The 16106-nt window shown below is 45.8% G+C and overlaps 2 protein-coding genes across 2 annotated transcripts in view; both read left to right on the top strand.

Moving 5' to 3' along the window:
* LOC120018034 (1-phosphatidylinositol 4,5-bisphosphate phosphodiesterase eta-1-like) overlaps positions 1 to 7476 on the top strand; it is a 173123-nt gene extending 165647 nt beyond the window's left edge. The window contains exons 22-23 of the mRNA XM_038960989.1: positions 2231 to 2654; positions 3519 to 7476. Coding sequence (XP_038816917.1) covers positions 2231 to 2654; positions 3519 to 6331 — 3237 coding nt within the window. The 3' untranslated portion in view covers positions 6332 to 7476. The remainder of the gene's footprint in view (positions 1 to 2230; positions 2655 to 3518) is intronic.
* Positions 7477 to 9151: 1675 nt separating this feature from the next.
* Positions 9152 to 14467, top strand: LOC120018030 (extracellular calcium-sensing receptor-like). Its single transcript, XM_038960985.1, has 11 exons — positions 9152 to 9396; positions 10172 to 10350; positions 10569 to 10672; positions 11482 to 11661; positions 11896 to 12296; positions 12432 to 12627; positions 12839 to 13048; positions 13122 to 13245; positions 13389 to 13582; positions 13661 to 13942; positions 14045 to 14467. Exons 1-11 carry the CDS (start codon positions 9152 to 9154, stop codon positions 14465 to 14467), a joined length of 2538 nt encoding a protein of 845 aa, XP_038816913.1.
* Positions 14468 to 16106: the final 1639 nt, after the last annotated feature.

Genomic DNA, 16106 nt, shown 5'->3' with positions numbered 1-16106 from the left:
TCTAGTCTCTTTAATATATCCTGGGTACCAGTCTGTTTCTGCTCTCTTTAATATATCCTGGGTACCAGTCTGTTTCTGGCCTCTTTAATATAGCCTGGGTACCAGTCTGTTTCTGGCCTCTTTAATATAGCCTGGGTACCAGTCTGTTTCTGGCCTCTTTAATATAGCCTGGGTACCAGTCTGTTTCTGGCCTCTTTAATATAGCCTGGGTACCAGTCTGTTTCTGCTCTCTTTAATGTAGCCTGGGTACCAGTCTGTTTCTAGTCTCTTTAATATAGCCTGGGTACGTTTCTGTTTCTAACCTCTTTGATATAGCCTGGGTACCAGTCTGTTTCTGGCCTCTTTAATATAGCCTGGGTACCAGTCTGTTTCTGGCCTCTTTAATATAGCCTGGGTACCAGTCTGTTTCTGGCCTCTTTAATATAGCCTGGGTACCAGTCTGTTTCTGCTCTCTTTAATGTAGCCTGGGTACCAGTCTGTTTCTAGTCTCTTTAATATAGCCTGGGTACGTTTCTGTTTCTAACCTCTTTGATATAGCCTGGGTACCAGTCTGTTTCTGGTATCTTGCCATGTCCTTATGGAACTGCAAAACATGATTTGCTTGACAATGCCAATGGAGTAGGCAAACGCACAAACAGCTTTGGGACCAGGCTAGTGAGATCAGATCTGGATACCAGGCTAGTGAGATCAGATCTGGATACCAGGCTAGTGAGATCAGATCTGGATACCAGGCTAGTGAGATCAGATCTGGATACCAGGCTAGTGAGATCAGATCTGGATACCAGGCTAGTGAGATCAGATCTGGATACCAGGCTGGTGAGATCAGATCTGGATACCAGGCTGGTGAGATCAGATCTGGATACCAGGCTAGTGAGATCAGATCTGGATACCAGGCTAGTGAGATCAGATCTGGATACCAGGCTAGTGAGATCAGATCTGGATACCAGGCTAGTGAGATCAGATCTGGGTACCAGGCTAGTGAGATCAGATCTGGGTACCAGGCTAGTGAGATCAGATCTGGGTACCAGGCTAGTGAGATCAGATCTGGATACCAGGCTAGTGAGATCAGATCTGGATACCAGGCTAGTGAGATCAGATCTGGATACCAGGCTAGTGAGATCAGATCTGGATACCAGGCTAGTGAGATCAGATCTGGGTACCAGGCCAGTGCTAATCTGACCCTATAGAAAAGTAGTGGTCTGAAGGGGAAAAATCAGTTTCAGCTTTTACATACACGTATTTATTACAGTTCATTGTCATCTATATAATTCTCCCAAGCTAAGCTGATACATTCTTCCTTTCCAGTGGAGTCCACTAGTCCTGAACCCCAGCTTTACCATAATGCACTTTCTAGGAGCCAGCAAGGTATCCTGGGTAGACTATGTATGCTGCATGGCATCTGCACGACTGTCAACTGTTTCCACTGTGTGTGGTGGAGTGTATATGGTTTCAGATGTATTTCTTTGTGTATGCTACTGTACATCTCAGATTGGTGTATTGTGTGTATTGTGGATGTGTTTTCTTGTTAGGTGATTTTCTATGCATTTTATCAGTAATTATTGGGTTCATAAAATCAGAGCTCATGGCATTACTAACTACACAGATAATGGTAAAAAGAGGGACTATGTGCAAGGATTGTGAGTGAGAGAATGAGATGGTTGTTTGTCTGTGGTTAGTAGTTTACCGTTATGCTATAGTGCCATCTAAGGGCATGTCTTTGGCCACGGGAGAATCTCAATTGCATTGCCTTGATTCCCCATGTCCGCTCTCCTCGCCTCCTTCTCGAGACCTATTGGATGAGAAGGTTAGACGGGACGGACCTCTAACCTAAAGGGTTTTGAGAAGGAGACGAAGAGAGACGATGCAAGGAATCAAGGAAATGCAATTGAGATTCTCCCCATGCCTGTGATGAACCTGAGTGGGAGTGGCAATGACAGCTCAGCACTTAATTCATGTAAAGAAGTGTTGATTTGCTGAAAATATTTTGTTTTGTGTAGAGTGAAGTGTGTTAATGTTTTCAGTCTATATTGTTTCTCAGGCATGTTTGCATTGTGGTGGGAAGACTGTGATGTGATTGAAAAGCATGACACATCTTATCTAACCTTCCTCACACCATGCAATTCATATTTTCATGCAAAATACTAAACACTATTTCTCTCTCTCACCCCTCTCTCTTCATTCTTATTTCCTCTCCCCTCCTTCTCTCCCCCTCCCTCTCTCCACCCACCAGGGTCGTCAGCTGCGAGGCATCAGAGGCTTGTTCAACAGGTCCTCTAAGTCGTCAGTAGACACCAGCTGTGGTTCGGCCCTCAGGAAACGCTCCATCAGTGACCACCTCCTCCGACGCACCGCCAGCGCCCCCGCCAACCGACGCAAGAAAACCAAGATGAAGCTCGCTGAGTCCTCCACCTCCATATCGGACCGCAAGGCCTCCATATCAGACAGCAAGGACAGAGTGTGGGCCGGGGCAGGGGCTGGGGCGGAGGGGTCCCGGAACAGGGAAAGGGACATGGAGGGGGTAATGGTGGAAAGATGCCCAACACCCCTCACCCACAGGCCCATCTCCATGCCCCTGGAGAGACTACTGCAGGGACAGCTCTCCCTCTGCTCCCCCAACCAGGAGCAGACTGACCTGGGTGCAGACACACTCATCGGTGGGTAGACTTCCTCAGTAGACCTCACACACTCTTACATCAACCATAACAATTAACGATATGCCATGTAACAAGCAATATGTTATAATAGATATCTAACATGTAAGAAGAAACCAACGCAAGAAACCAACCGACAGTGTAACAGCATCATGGTGCCTATTTCTCAGCGCAATACATGACTATAGGCTTACCTGTAAAGGCAGAACAACTGGCTTTGTTTGCTATATGTGACACGATGCTTAGAGTTGTTGTCCTGCGTTCTCAGTGAAACAGTGGGTCTTCTGTGAAATGTAAACCGTTGCCTTGTTTCTAACTTGTCATTTTCTAAAATATAGAAATAAAAATGTGTTTTCATGTCAATTGGCAAATCCAGGTTCTCTATTCTTCCTCACTACTTTAACTTGCCTTTTCTGTTCCTTCTTCACTCTGTGGTGCTTCTCTGTAGTAGAGAACTGACTAGGATATCGCGCCAGGTAAACCAAAACACCTCCTAAGGTTGCCTCATCCTAAAACATCCCAGTATTACTTCATGCCACTGATGTAACTTTGTAAAAATACTATTTCAAAATGTACATTTTCCATTTAATTTTTATTTTATTTTTTAAAATTGATCCCATTTGACCATCTGTTATGAAATTTGAAGTTCCCCCTAAAAAATGGATGTTCCTTCTGTTACCTGCACAGCCTCATTCTCCAACACCCCTCTCACAGTCGTATTTGGTGGTACATTCCATTGGTCTCTGTGTTGCTATTGGCTCGTATTGGACGGAATGTGTCGGTTGGTTGTTGGTTGGCTTGGTGTTCTACGTACGGCTGTGATATGTTTGAACCTTTACTGACTGTCTAACTTGTCTGTTTCCATAGGAACCTCCCCCTTTAACCAGCCCAGGTCCCACTCTGTGGAACTCATCGTCGAATCATTTGCCTCACTTGAGCACAAAGTGTCCACCCCTTCCACCAATCACAACAACGCACAGGATAACACCACAGAGTCTGACCAATCCGATGAGACCTACCTGGTCATTGGCCGAGGAGGAGGAACTGTAGATGATGACTCCAAAGACCAATCACAGGACAGAGTCAACCCACCCAGTAAAGCTGAGGATGTTTCTTCTCGCCAAAGGACGTTGTGTCACCTCAGCAGCTCAACAGAGACAGAGAGCAACTGTTTACACGTACCTACTGAGAGCAGACCAGAGACAACATTACTTAGTACAACAAACACACCAGCTACTTCCTCCTCTCCTTCATCCTCTTCCCCTGAGCCCCCCATCTCCCTACTGAATGTGGACCGGTCCGATCTGCAGAGCCCCGTCCCCCTACAGGACAGCATCATCTCACAACTCATTGACACCGTATCCCTTGGCAACGACACCACCTACGGGTCTATTTCCGCTCTGATTGGTCAGTTTGACATCACCGGCGACCAGAATGATTTCACAATGAACTCTGACCCCCACGCCCTCAGTGTCATGTCCTGTCTGTCCCATCCTGCTGTCTGGGACTCCAGCACACCCTATAAGGTCACCATAGACTATACCACCCGATATAATGACCCACAGACCACCACCTCCCCCCGCAAGGCAATGAACGGACCTATCACTCCTCGAAAGGCAAGCCAGACCCCTAACCACGCAAGCCAGAACCTACTCCCACCCCACCCCAAGACCTCCCACACAGACCCCTCTGCCCCCCTTCTCTTCTCCAGTCCTGAGACCACGGAGCTGGAAGAGGTCTATACCATCCTGGATGAGGAGGTCTTGTCTCCAGTCTCTGTCTACAACCTGAGGAAGCAGACCATCGGCAACAGCCAGGCTGACTCTGAGGAGAGCACACCCATGGGCAGCCTGGAGCCTTCCCCAGCCAAGGTGCCGCCTCTCCTGGGGGTAGAAGGCAATGGCAGCTGGGTGGGCTCATGGAGGGGTGTGGTGGAGGAGACAGGAGAGGGCTACGGGGGTGACTGTGATCCTAAAGGGTTGGGGTCAGTGGGAGAGTGGGGGTTGTCGTGGGGTTACGGGTTCCCGTCCAACAACAGCACAGTATCTGACCAATTCCTGTTGTGCCATGACACGGAAGGAAGTAGTCTGATGGAGGTGGAAATTAACGTGGACGAGGATCCACTGGAGATGACCCTGACATTACCGAGACACAACCATACCTGGGGCGCTACCAGCCCAACCAAATGCTACGCTGCTCCCCAAAGCCAGCTTACCCAACTATACCCCTATCCCCGGCATGCACCCCAACTCCAGCTCTCCCAGTGTCCTTCACCCCTCAAACAGCCCTCACACCAGCCCTCCCCTCGCCAAGCCCCATCAATAACCCCTCAAACTCAGCCCTCCCCCTGCAAAGGGCCCCCCATCCCCAGCCCCCTCCTCCTGAACAGCCACTCCTCCACCCATTGCAAACACATTACAAGAGCCTTCACCCAGCAGCACAGTTACAGTGGTCCCACCCAGTCCCAGACCAGGGGCTACCAGGGTGGGACAGGGGAAGGACAGGGTCAGGGAGAAGCGTCAGCCTGCTTCCAGAATGTGTTCTCCTCCTCAGGGTGTCTGTCTGTTGTGTCTGGTCCAAGGTTTGTTAGCCTCCCCAGAGACAGAGGCCTGTACTCCCTCAGCTCAGACTGTAGTGTGGACTACAGCCAGCAAGACTACGACTGCTTCAGACCCTCCACTGCCTCGGCCTCCCACTACACCCAGCCCCAACCCCAGCCCCAATCACACACCCAGCCCCTTCCCCAGGCCCAACCCCAACCCAAATCAGACACCCAGCTCCAACCCCAACCCCAATCATATACCCAGCTCCAACGCCTGACCCAAGCCCAACCCCAATCAGACACCCAGCCCAAGCCACAAACCCAGCTCCAACCCCAATCTGGTCGCCCATCACTGCCCCTTTTGGGCTCCACCCTCACCCCTCCTCTACCTATCCTCAGACCATCCACAGCCCCCAGCCCCTGCAAGTCCAAGTCTCTGGGTGACCTGACATCAGAGGACATCTCCTGCAACTTCCACAGCAAGTACAACATTATCAGCCGCAGCTTTATTACCCCCTGTATGAAGGAGCGGAGGAGGATGAGGGGCCTGGGGGGTCTGTCTCAACGGCTGCAGTCTGCAGACCCCCTCACTGAGCAGTTACGCAAACTAGTCACCCTAGAGGGGGATGACAGAGACCGGGACAGACCCCAGTCTCCCCAGCTTACCCAGTTACCTCAGTTACAGATACCCCCCGAACCCTTCATACCCCCATCAGGCTCCTGCCGCTCCTCAAACTTTGTCCCTGACTCCCAGGAGGACTCCCCGCCCCTCCTCCATCGCCGTCTCTCCTCTCGGAGCCAGAGCCGTGTGCGTCACATCAACAATCGCGCTCGAGAGAGGCAGCGGGAGGCTCTGAAGTCCCGGGACATGAGCGCCCCCTCCAGCGTGGGAGGGGTAGTGCTGCGTGCTAAAGTAGCAGCAGGTCAGAACCCCCCAGCTAACAGACACTCCACAGGCTCCTACATAGCGGGCTACCTGGACCAGCTGGAGGACAGGGGTCTGCCTGAGGGGGGGTGCACCACACTGGGGTATGGATTTGGAGATCACTATGGTGATCATTATCATGATGACTCTTTGCTGCCCACAGACTTCTGTATACAATCAGAACCGGAGGTCTACTTCCTGCTCAGACTCTGAACCCACTTCCTGGTTATCACCTACATAGAATGATGTATAATGTACTTCCAAAATGCAGCAAATCAGCTTCCTACTTAGGACAGAGGAAAAAAACATATATCCTGGTTGGGCTGTCCAGTAATACTTTCAGATATAAAGTCAACTACCTGATTGGGTCTGACAGTCTTGACTGTAAATGTAAATGTTTTTTGTTCTTCTTCATGTCCTGATCAGAATGTTCTTTAAATGTAGTTTGGAACAGACTGTTATTAAACTACTTCCTACTTTGATTGTACCCATTTCCTGTCCTGTCTGTTCCTGTAATTCTACTTCCTATTCAAGCTAACGCCATCTACTATAAAGCAGAAAATAAGGAAACTTTACAAATGTGTTTAACTCTGAAGGGAAGTGTTGTCTTGGTCTTTGTACATTTTAAATGTGTATTAGTATTATCAGAGGCCCACAGACATCAATGCAATGTCTATTCCACGTTAGTTCAACATTGAAATGACGTGGAGACAATGTTGATTCAACCAGTGTGTGCCCAGTGGGGGACGGACCACTTTTAAGGGATGGGATCTGTTTCATCAAAGATCTTCCTCAAGTGTTCCTTCTCCTCTGACTGTCCTCTGTGTGCTGGTGTCGTTGGTACTTATTCTGCTGTAGATTAGTTTTTAATTTAAGGTGTTGTCATTTAGTTGTGCTGTTTTCTGCATGTTAAATGTCCAGCATGACTATGCATCGATCTGTAGACATCACAGTGTACTACTATCTTTTCACAGAATAAGTAATAGTGGGATTGGATGAAATACTCAGACTTCTTGCTTGCTCTGACCTCTCACTTTCTAAGCTCTTAAACATGATCACATATTTGTAACTTTTTTGAGTTTAAATGCTTGAATTTTTTTTACAGTTAATTTCATACAGGCTGCAAAAAAAAAGGGGGGAAATTGGGGGCTGGTTATTAAAAAAATGAGAAATGTTTACAAGAACTGAAACACACAGTGGAATAGGTAGATAAGGGTTTTTCGACTGGCCCAAGTGGCATGTTTTTATTCTTCTTTTCAGTGTTAAACCCATCCTTTTTTCTTTGTATGGTCACTCGGAACATTACTGTGAGCATTTTCCTACTGATGTAATAAAATTCATAAAACATTTGACTTGAACGCAGCATGTCTGTCTGTTTGATTACTGGTCTTCTATTTGCTTATCTTGATGTTTGTTTTTGGTCTCTTTCCTTCTCTCTATTTTCCACCATCTTTCTCTCCATTTCTCTCACTCTATTTTCCACCATCTTTCTCTCCATTTCTCTCACTCTATTTTCCACCATCTTTCTCTCCATTTCTCTCACTATTTTCCACCATCTTTCTCTCACTCTATTTTCCACCATCTTTCTCTCACTCTATTTTCCACCATCTTTCTCTCCATTTCTCTCACTCTATTTTCCACCATCTTTCTCTCCATTTCTCTCACTCTATTTTCCACCATCTTTCTCTCCATTTCTCTCACTCTATTTTCCACCATCTTTCTCTCCATTTCTCTCACTCTATTTTCCACCATCTTTCTCTCCATTTCTCTCACTCTATTTTCCACCATCTTTCTCTCCATTTCTCTCACTCTATTTTCCACCATCTTTCTCTCCATTTCTCTCACTCTATTTTCCACCATCTTTCTCTCCATTTCTCTCACTCTATTTTCCACCATCTTTCTCTCCATTTCTCTCACTCTATTTTCCACCATCTTTCTCTCCATTTCTCTCACTCTATTTTCCACCATCTTTCTCTCACTCTATTTTCCACCATCTTTCTCTCCATTTCTCTCACTATTTTCCACCATCTTTCTCTCCATTTCTCTCACTCTATTTTCCACCATCTTTCTCTCACCGACACACTCTCTAATTGTATTCTACGTTTATCGGTGTTGTAGCCACTGGGGTATGCAACTGCTCTTGCCATAGCATGTCCACACACACACACACACACACACACACACACACACACACACACACACACACACGTACATACATACATGCACACGCACACACACACAGTCCCCCCTCCTTGCCTGTGTTTTTGTATCTTGCTGTGTGTGGATAATGGGATGTAATTGTTTGTGAAATGAGCAGTAAGGGAGATGAGAGAAAGAGCAGCTGTGACCATCTAAATCCTCAAACTATTATTTGGAGATTAAGTCACACTATCCCTTTAGTCCTGGTCCTTGTACCCCCAGCACCCTCCTTCCTCGCCCCTCCATACTTCCATGATTGGTGCAGCACAAAACTAAAAACATATTTTTCAAAATGTGAAGTACCCCTGTCACCCTTACTTGTCTCTAATCGTTTTGTGTCAAGCCATTATCCCTAACAGCAACACTCAGGAGACCTGTGATTTAGGGTCTCAGTGTGTCATCTTGTTTACTCTGTGTCTTCTCTATGATCTCTGGTCATTATAAATACCCTCCCTTACCCTGCACTGGGCCAGATCAGAGGAGGCTGCTGCCAGACCAAACGCTGGGAGATAGAGACTGGTTGACTACCCAAGCAGCTCAAGCTTGTGTTCACCTGACGGAGAACCACTGAGGCTGATCTGTGCTACATAAATAATCTGGGCGCATCTTAACAGGTAGGAAGTCCATTAACTTTCCCCCACCAGGCTGGATGTAAAGACAGGGAGGATTTCTGATCATAATCTTAACACTCTTTTGACTCATCTGTATGTTTCATCATTACAACTGTGCTGTAGTTGTTCATGTTTTTATCAGTATTTAGAAATTACATTGGGACAGGTTTTGGGCTGGTCTGGTCAACTTCCTGCCTGCCTGTGCATCCAGAGGAGCTCCCCCATGCCCCCCTGGTTAAGCTGGCTGACACCGGCCATTCCCCTGCTACTGCCCTGGCTGGGCAGGGATTGGTCAGGGATGGTTCAGGCAACTGTGTGTTCACGGTGGGATCGTTCGGTTGGTCTGGATGACCGTGGTCTCTCCCAGGAAGGTGAAGTCGTGATCGGGGGTCTCATCCCCTTCCATAACCTCGCTCCTGCTCCAGACTTGAGCTTCAGCCAACCCCTTGACCTGCAGTCCTGTGTCAAGTAAGTTCTTTCGTTTATTTCTGTTCTCTAACTTTTTTTATCGCACTTTGATAATTTCTTGCGTCTTTCTTTTCAAAGCTTGTTGAAATGAGATTTTAATCCTTGTTTATTCTTTTGATGTAAGTAATTTTTTTTTCAGTTTGGAACAGCATTTGTTTTTAGCAGGACACTTTTCTTTATTTATTTTCAAAGCCTTATTTTTGTTTCATGTCAGATTTGATCTAAATGTTGTTCTCTTCAGAAGACTGTTAGGTACTGTACTGGAAAATGGAACATTGGTCTTTTACTTTTTACACAGAATCGTAATCAAGTTAAATTGAAATGTTAAATGTTTTGCTTTTTACACAGAATCATAATCACTTCAAAATGAATTGTTAATTGTTTTGCAGACAATTTCAAATCTGATGTTAACAAATTGTCTGCAAAACAATTTCAATCTTTGTTTTTGTCCAACTTCTCTCCTCAATTCTACTGTGTATCATCTCAGAGAGACTGTATTTGCTGTAGTACAGCGCTCTATTTCTCTGAGTACAATGAGGCACGGCATATTTATTGTAAATGCAAACACCTAAATAATATTGCTGTGGTATTTTTCCGTCGTGTTAAGCATGAAATATATTTTTGTTGGGCTGTTTTATGTTGAATGTTGTTTCTCCTCACTATAACTTACATTCATCTGATTACAGGCTTACATCATGCTCAATTACACATGTTGAATGTTTCTCTGTCATTCTCACTCTCTCTCCTTTCTCATGTTTCACATCCCTGCTCTCAGTTTCCAAGAGGAACCATTGCAATGGGCACATGCGCTGGTGTTTGCGGTGGACGAGATTAACCGTAACCACTTCCTGCTGCCGGGGGTCCGGCTGGGCTACCGTATCCTGGACAGCTGTAGTCAGCACCCCTGGAGCCTGCGAGGGGCACTGTCCCTGGTGTCAGGGGGGAACATCAGATGTGAAACTACAGAGCTTTCTAACCTCAAATGTGATTTTAACCACTAACCTCAACCTCATCTTTACCTAAAATTAAAATGTTTTGAAATGTATTTGCCAAATAGCCAATAATATTGTGGAGATCCTACACTAAATGATTAACAAATACTGTAGCTTATGTACTTGGTATCATGTAGTTCTGATTAAACAACCCTGTTATGTGTATTCTGTCCTGTCCAGCACGGACATCTAGTGACTGCCCTGTTCCTCTGGTCATTGGTGATGCATCGTCCACTCAGACCATCATCCTGGCTAGGACCCTGGGGCCGCTCTCTGTGCCTGTGGTCAGTCTCTCTCCACACAACCAGGAAGTGCAATGGCTAGAACAATTGCCATAATACGTTAATTCATCATATTTCAGATAGTCTAGTATTTACTGAGATATTTTTTGAGGGTATTTAGTACTTCATAAAAAAAAGATTGATGTGATTGTGTCCTTAGTCGCTCTCTCAACAACCAGGTTATATACTGAGTGGACAAAACTTTAGGAACACCTGCTCTTCCATGACATAGACTGACCAAGTGAATCCAAGTGATAGTTAAGATCCCGTCTTGATGTCACTTGTTAAATCCACTTCAATCGTTGTAGATGAAGGGGGAGGAGACCGGTTAAAGAAGGATTTAAAATAAGTTTATTAAGCCTTGATAAAATTGAGACATGGATTGTGTATATTGGCCATTCAGAGGGTGAATGTGCAAGACAAAATATCGTGAACGTGATATGGTAGTAGGTGCCAGGCACACCCGTTTGTGTCAAGAACTGCAATGCTGCTGGGTTTTTCACACTCAATAGTTACCCGTGTGTACCAAGAATGATCCACCACTCAAAGGACATCCAGCCAACTTGAAACAACTGTGGGAAGCATTGGAGTCACCATGGACCAGCAACCCTGTGGAAACGCTTTCGACACCTTGTAGAGTCCATGCCCCCAACGAATTGAGGCTGTTTTGAGGGCGAAGGGGGGTGCAACTCAAGGTGTTCTTAATGTTTTGTACACTCAGCTAGAAAGATTGCGATAATGCTTTAACTAATTATAATTCATCTGGTCTGGTATTTAGTGAGAAATGATTGATTCAATGGCGGTGTCCTCAGATCAGTTACCAGGCCAGCTGTGGCTGTCTCAGTGACAGACAGGAGTTCCCTAACTTCTTCAGGACCATCCCCAGTGATGTCTACCAGGCCCTCACCATGGCCCGGCTCACCTGGCTCTTGGGATGGACCTGGGTCGGGGCTATCGCTGTAGACAATGACTACGGTCGTCTAGCCATACAGGTCTTTCTTTATTTTACTTTGAATTTTGTCGACGATATTTATAAATTCTTGCTCAGTTTACAGAAAAAGAAATGCAGAATTGAATTTACATTATAAAACAATTGTATAGAAAACGGAATTTTGTTCATTTACATTATTTCTAATACTGGATACTTAAAAAAAATATTTTCATCAACTTAATATCAGTATTGTGACCATTTCTCAAGCTCCCTGTGCTTCATATTTGATCCCCAGGTGTTTGAGGAGGAGATTCGGGGAACGGGGGTGTGCCTGGCGTTCTTTGAGACCGTCAACCGGGCCAACCTGGTGAGGGATGTGAAGCGAGCAGCAGACACGGTCCAGGCCTCGACAGCACGGGTGATCCTGGTCTTCCTCTGGTACACTGACATGGGGGCGTTACTCCTGGAGCTGGGGAGGAGAAACGTGACGGACAGGCAGTTCCTGGCCAGTGAGGCATGGAGCACCAGCGGACAACTCCTACGAAACCCCGCCCTCTTTAACGTCGCTCAGGGCGTCGTGGGTGTGGCTATCCGCAGTGCACCTATTCCTGGCTTTGAGGCCCACCTTCGAAGTCTCCACCCCTCTCGTCGTCCCGGAGATGTCCTGTTGAAGGAACTCTGGGAAACAGAGTTTGGGTGTAGCCCTGGAGCAGCACATGGACACAGCACGTCTCTGCTCCCCTCTACCCTTCCTCCAACCCCCTCTGTGTCACTACCACACACCCATCCTCCCACCTCCAGTGCCCCTCGTCCACGCCTGGCCTCCTGCAGTGGGGCAGAGACTCTGGAGGGGGTACAGAGCCCTTTCACAGACACATCCCAGCTGAGAATAACCTATAACGTGTACCTGGCTGTGTATGCTGCAGCCCACGCCCTCCACAGCCTGCTGTCCTGCTCCCAGAGAGACAGCCCTACCTGGGGAAGCAGCTTCACCTGCTCCCCTCCTCACAACATCAGCCCAGCGGAGGTACTCTCATCTATTGCCCGTGTTAATTAGAGATGATTTGCAAACAATTCAATAAGTCAGGGGGGGATTTGGACATGCCAATGTAATCTTTTTTGTTATTTAATATCATTAAATATTCATGTCCACTTAATAGTCACTATGGGGATATGTTTTGAGTTATTACATCATATTAACAGTGTGATGGTCATGTTTGAGTCTCCTCTCCTCCAAGCTGTTGCAGCACCTGAACCAGGTTAACTTCACCACTCCACTTGGGGAGCCGTTCTACTTCCGAGGCGCGGACGTCCCTGCTGTGTATGACCTTGTGAACTGGCAGGCCACGCCCCAGGGGTTGCTCAAACTTGTCACGATTGGCCGTGTAGACGGGTCCAATCTCCACATCAACCAATCAGCCATCCAGTGGAACACAGGATCTAAAACGGTAAGAAATACAATTTTTATAACATGAACTGAATGGTTTTGTTCAATTGAAATTAATTTCATGGCATGTACAGGTGCCTGTGTCAGTGTGCAGTGACAGCTGTCCCCCAGGCACCCGTGTAGCCAGGAAGAAGGGGGAGCCTGTCTGCTGCTTCGACTGCATCTCCTGTGCTGAGGGAGAGGTCAGCAACACCACAGGTCAGTTAACTGAATATCATCGGCCTTCTCACATCACTGAGGTGTATGGTTATTCCCACAGTCTGTTTTGTGTTAATGCTTACTTAAGACGTATTAATGAATGATGCTTTTCAATCATTATACTAATGAGTTCCATCTCCCAGGCTCTATGCAATGTGACCGCTGTCCTCTGGAGTTCTGGTCCAACAGCCATCGGACCGCCTGCGTCCCTCGTCAGCTCGAGTTCCTCTCTTTCAACGACGTCATGGGCGTCACCCTGACCACTGTTGCCGTGTGCGGCACTGTGGCAACAGTGGCTGTGTTTATGTTCTTTGTGTACCACCGCCACACCCCTCTGGTAAGAGCTTTAATAAAGTGTTGAATGGGATCAAATTGAGAATTCTTCTATGGTACCATGTATGTGTAACCCTTCCAGGTGCGGGCCAACAACTCGGAGCTGAGCTTCCTGCTTCTCCTGTCACTCAAGCTCTGCTTCCTGTGTTCGTTGGTGTTCATTGGGCGTCCCTCTGTGTGGGCGTGTCGGATCCGCCAGGCGGCGTTTGGGGTCATCTTCGTGCTCTGCCTCTCCTGCCTCCTGGTCAAGACCATCGTGGTTCTGGCTGCGTTCCGCTCAGCCAGGCCCGGTGCTGGGCAGCTGATGAGGTGGTTTGGACCCGGTCAGCAGAGAGGGAGTGTCTTCCTCTTTACCACTGTTCAGGTGAGAGCTTTAACATTGAAATAAATTCAAGTCACCTAACTGAATTAATCAATAATTTATAAGATAAGTAAATTGTGTTTGTAATTGTGTTTGTAAACGCAGGTGATCATCTGTGCCGTGTGGCTGTCCGTGAGCTCTCCTCTGCCTTACCGTGACCTAGGCCTCAAGGGGTCAAAGGTCATACTCGAGTGTGAGATTGGCTCTGTGGTCGGTTTCTCTCTGGTGCTGGGCTACATCGGCCTGTTGGCCTCCCTCTGTCTCCTCTTAGCCTTCCTGGCCAGGAAACTCCCAGACAACTTCAACGAGGCCAAGCTCATCACCTTCAGCATGCTGATCTTCTGTGCCGTGTGGATCTCCTTCATCCCTGCCTACATCAGCTCTCCTGGGAAGTACGCAGACGCTGTGGAGATTTTCGCCATCTTAGCTTCCAGCTTTGGGTTACTGCTCTGCATCTTCGCGCCAAAATGTTACATCATCCTACTGAGACCAGAGAGAAACACCAAGAAACACATGATGTCCAATTAGAAACCACCAAGAAACACATGATGTCCAAATAGAAACCACCAAGAAACACATGATGTCCAATTAGAAACCACCAAGAAACACATGATGTCCAATTAGAAACCACCAAGAAACACATGATGTCCAATTAGAAACCACCAAGAAACACATGATGTCCAATTAGAAACCACCAAGAAACACATGATGTCCAATTAGAAACCACCAAGAAACACATGATGTCCAATTAGAAACCACCAAGAAACACATGATGTCCAATTAGAAACCACCAAGAAACACATGATGTCCAATTAGAAACCACCAAGAAACACATGATGTCCAATTAGAAACCACCAAGAAACACATGATGTCCAATTAGAAACCACCAAGAAACACATGATGTCCAATTAGGAACCACCAAGAAACACATGATGTCCAATTAGAAACCACCAAGAAACACATGATGTCCAATTAGAAACCACCAAGAAACACATGATGTCCAATTAGAAACTACCAAGAAATACATGATATCCAAATATAGTCTTCATTGTGTTTAGTTAATCACACCATCTCACTATTGTTTTGTATGTTAAATAATTAACAAATAATGACATGATACATTGTTTAATATTTACAAGCAAGTTATTTATTTAACAGACAATACCTAATGAACAGGACATTCCTACCCTGCTGGAATTGTATGTTTCTAATGATTCAATAGTGAGTCAACAGTGAGTCTACATTGAATCAACAGTGAGTCACCACTTAGTAAATCTTCCTCTGAATCACAACATGACTCTTCTTTACCAATCATCAATAGACTTTAATGACATCCATTTCTCCCCTGAAAGTCAGTTCTGAAAACCAATCATTTTAATTAGATATGGTTAATTAAAAATGTTGTTCATTCTTTTCAAATTTTATAAGGTGTGTAATTCTCTTTTCCAATATGACACAGTTTCCTGAAATTGTAATAAAATATAGTTGTAAATTTCAACTGTTCAATAAAAACACATTCAAGCAACTCCTTTCAAGTCAGAATGTTTTATTAAATTAAAATGTGCATTAATGAATAATTAATTCATTGGTGAATGAGTGTGGCAGCAGAATCCTTTAGAAGGAACAGGGAAGTTATGATGTTCCACACCATGTGAGGATTCAATCGAAAGCTTTTCGATGCAGAAACCCACTCATTGGGGATAACCTATCCCTTAGAAGATTAAAGCCACGCACACAGACACATGAAATCAATCAAAAGCCTACTTAACAGCCCAAGGAAAGAAATCATTTATTATGTGATTAATATTTAGTCACAGAACATCATAATTATAATCAATTACACATCACCAGGGTACTAACAGAACGATAAAATCTCTTTGATTTGATTTGATTTAATGCCATCAAACTACAAACAGAAGTGGAAACTAAAAGGAGCTACTTCAAACTATTTGAGACCATCATACTCTGTTACTATACATTTCTCCTTTCCTTTCTTTGCATTGAAAGAGTGTGAAGCAAAATCCCTAGCAGGTATTGTACCTCCACCTAGTGTTCATATATCAGATCAGCGCAGAGGACGTGAAGAAGACACGGAGAGGAATCCAATGTAAACTGTTGTTACGGTATTGAGCCTATGGGAGAATCTCAATTTCATTTCCGTGATTCC

The sequence above is a fragment of the Salvelinus namaycush genome, chromosome 23 (assembly GCF_016432855.1).
Source record: "Salvelinus namaycush isolate Seneca chromosome 23, SaNama_1.0, whole genome shotgun sequence".
Lineage (NCBI taxonomy): Eukaryota > Metazoa > Chordata > Actinopteri > Salmoniformes > Salmonidae > Salvelinus > Salvelinus namaycush.
The sequence above is the reverse complement of the archived record's forward strand: the minus strand, read 5'-3'. Positions and strand labels throughout refer to the sequence as shown.

Bases quoted from the DNA above. Each gene is read 5' to 3' on its own strand.
- LOC120018030 (XM_038960985.1), top strand. From the start codon at position 9,152: ATGCCCCCCTGGTTAAGCTGGCTGACACCGGCCATTCCCCTGCTACTG. The intron at 10,673-11,481 runs GTCAGTCTCTCT...CGGTGTCCTCAG, and splicing joins GGCCGCTCTCTGTGCCTGTG to ATCAGTTACCAGGCCAGCTG. The intron at 12,628-12,838 runs GTACTCTCATCT...CTCTCCTCCAAG, and splicing joins ACAACATCAGCCCAGCGGAG to CTGTTGCAGCACCTGAACCA.